This window comes from Monopterus albus, unplaced genomic scaffold (genome assembly GCF_001952655.1).
Source record: "Monopterus albus unplaced genomic scaffold, M_albus_1.0 scaffold3676.1, whole genome shotgun sequence".
Taxonomy (NCBI): Eukaryota; Metazoa; Chordata; class Actinopteri; order Synbranchiformes; family Synbranchidae; genus Monopterus; species Monopterus albus.
Window position 1 is genome coordinate 1 of NW_018131544.1, and position 1067 is coordinate 1067.

At 43.6% G+C, this 1067-nt stretch overlaps 1 protein-coding gene across 1 annotated transcript; it reads left to right on the plus strand.

Annotated features, from left to right (window-relative positions):
• Positions 1 to 6: 6 nt before the first annotated feature.
• LOC109954143 (polypeptide N-acetylgalactosaminyltransferase 6-like) lies at positions 7 to 1004 on the plus strand. The gene is made up of 4 exons (XM_020589546.1): positions 7 to 130; positions 294 to 425; positions 534 to 635; positions 732 to 1004. Exons 1-4 carry the CDS (start codon positions 68 to 70, stop codon positions 915 to 917), a joined length of 483 nt encoding a protein of 160 aa, XP_020445202.1. The 5' UTR covers positions 7 to 67; the 3' UTR covers positions 918 to 1004.
• Positions 1005 to 1067: the final 63 nt, after the last annotated feature.

The window sequence follows — 1067 nt, forward strand, 5'->3', positions numbered from 1 at the left end:
CCCCCACACCTTCCCCAAGGGCACAGAGGTCATCACTCGCAACCAGGTGCGCTTGGCTGAGGTCTGGATGGATGGCTACAAGAAGATCTACTATCGACGAAACAAGAATGCTGCAGTTATGGCCAGTGAGGTCAGTGTGGCTTGCCGATAAGAGTAACAATGTTCAGATGTTAAAGACACATGAATACACATTTATTGCTAGAATTTATACCCCCACTGGGTGATGTGATATGGTAATGCAATTGTAAGTGATTGTTTTAATGGTATTAAATGTAGCGCTTTCACCGTTCTAGCACAACTATGGGGACATCTCTGATCGTCTGAAACTGAGAGAGCAGCTGCAGTGCAAGAACTTCACCTGGTACCTAAACACAATCTACCCAGAGATGTTTGTTCCAGATGCAAACCCAGAAAAATCTGGATCAGTAAGTCATGTGTCTCTTTGTCTGTATGTGAACATCAGTGATACAGCACACTTCACATGCTGCAGAGCTGTCATTGTATCTTACTGTAACTGTCTGTGTTTGTACCAGATTAGAAACTCAGGATCTCAAACCTGTCTGGATGCTGGAGAGAACAACCAAGGAGATAAACCTATGATCATGTTCCAGTGCCACAACATGGGACGCAACCAGGTACAATGACTCTCTCTAACTTACACATGTGAAATTTAGAACTGAAGATAATCTCTAGAGCAGGTGTGTTTCTAATTGGATGATTGCCTCGTCTAGTACTTTGAATACACATCTGAAAAGGAGCTGCGCCATAACATTGGAAAGGAGCTGTGTATTCATGCTACTCCCCATCCAGAGCCAGTGAAGCTTGAGTTTTGCCAGCTGAAGGGAAAGGGCACCAGTGTGGCACCACAACAGGAGTGGGTCTTGACAGAGGTGAGGAGCAGTTGTGGCCATGCTTAAAGAAAAGTCTGTGATTTTTGGGAAATATGCCTGTGTGTTTGGCTGCTGAGATTTAAATGAGACAATTGATCACTATTGTATCTGTCGGATAAATATAAGGTTACACTTAAGGTTAGGTGTTTGATCAGCTTAGCATAAACACTGGAAACA

Bases quoted from the DNA above. Each gene is read 5' to 3' on its own strand.
- LOC109954143 (XM_020589546.1), top strand. From the start codon at position 68: ATGGATGGCTACAAGAAGATCTACTATCGACGAAACAAGAATGCTGCA. The intron at 131-293 runs GTCAGTGTGGCT...TCACCGTTCTAG, and splicing joins CTGCAGTTATGGCCAGTGAG to CACAACTATGGGGACATCTC. The intron at 636-731 runs GTACAATGACTC...TGCCTCGTCTAG, and splicing joins ACAACATGGGACGCAACCAG to TACTTTGAATACACATCTGA.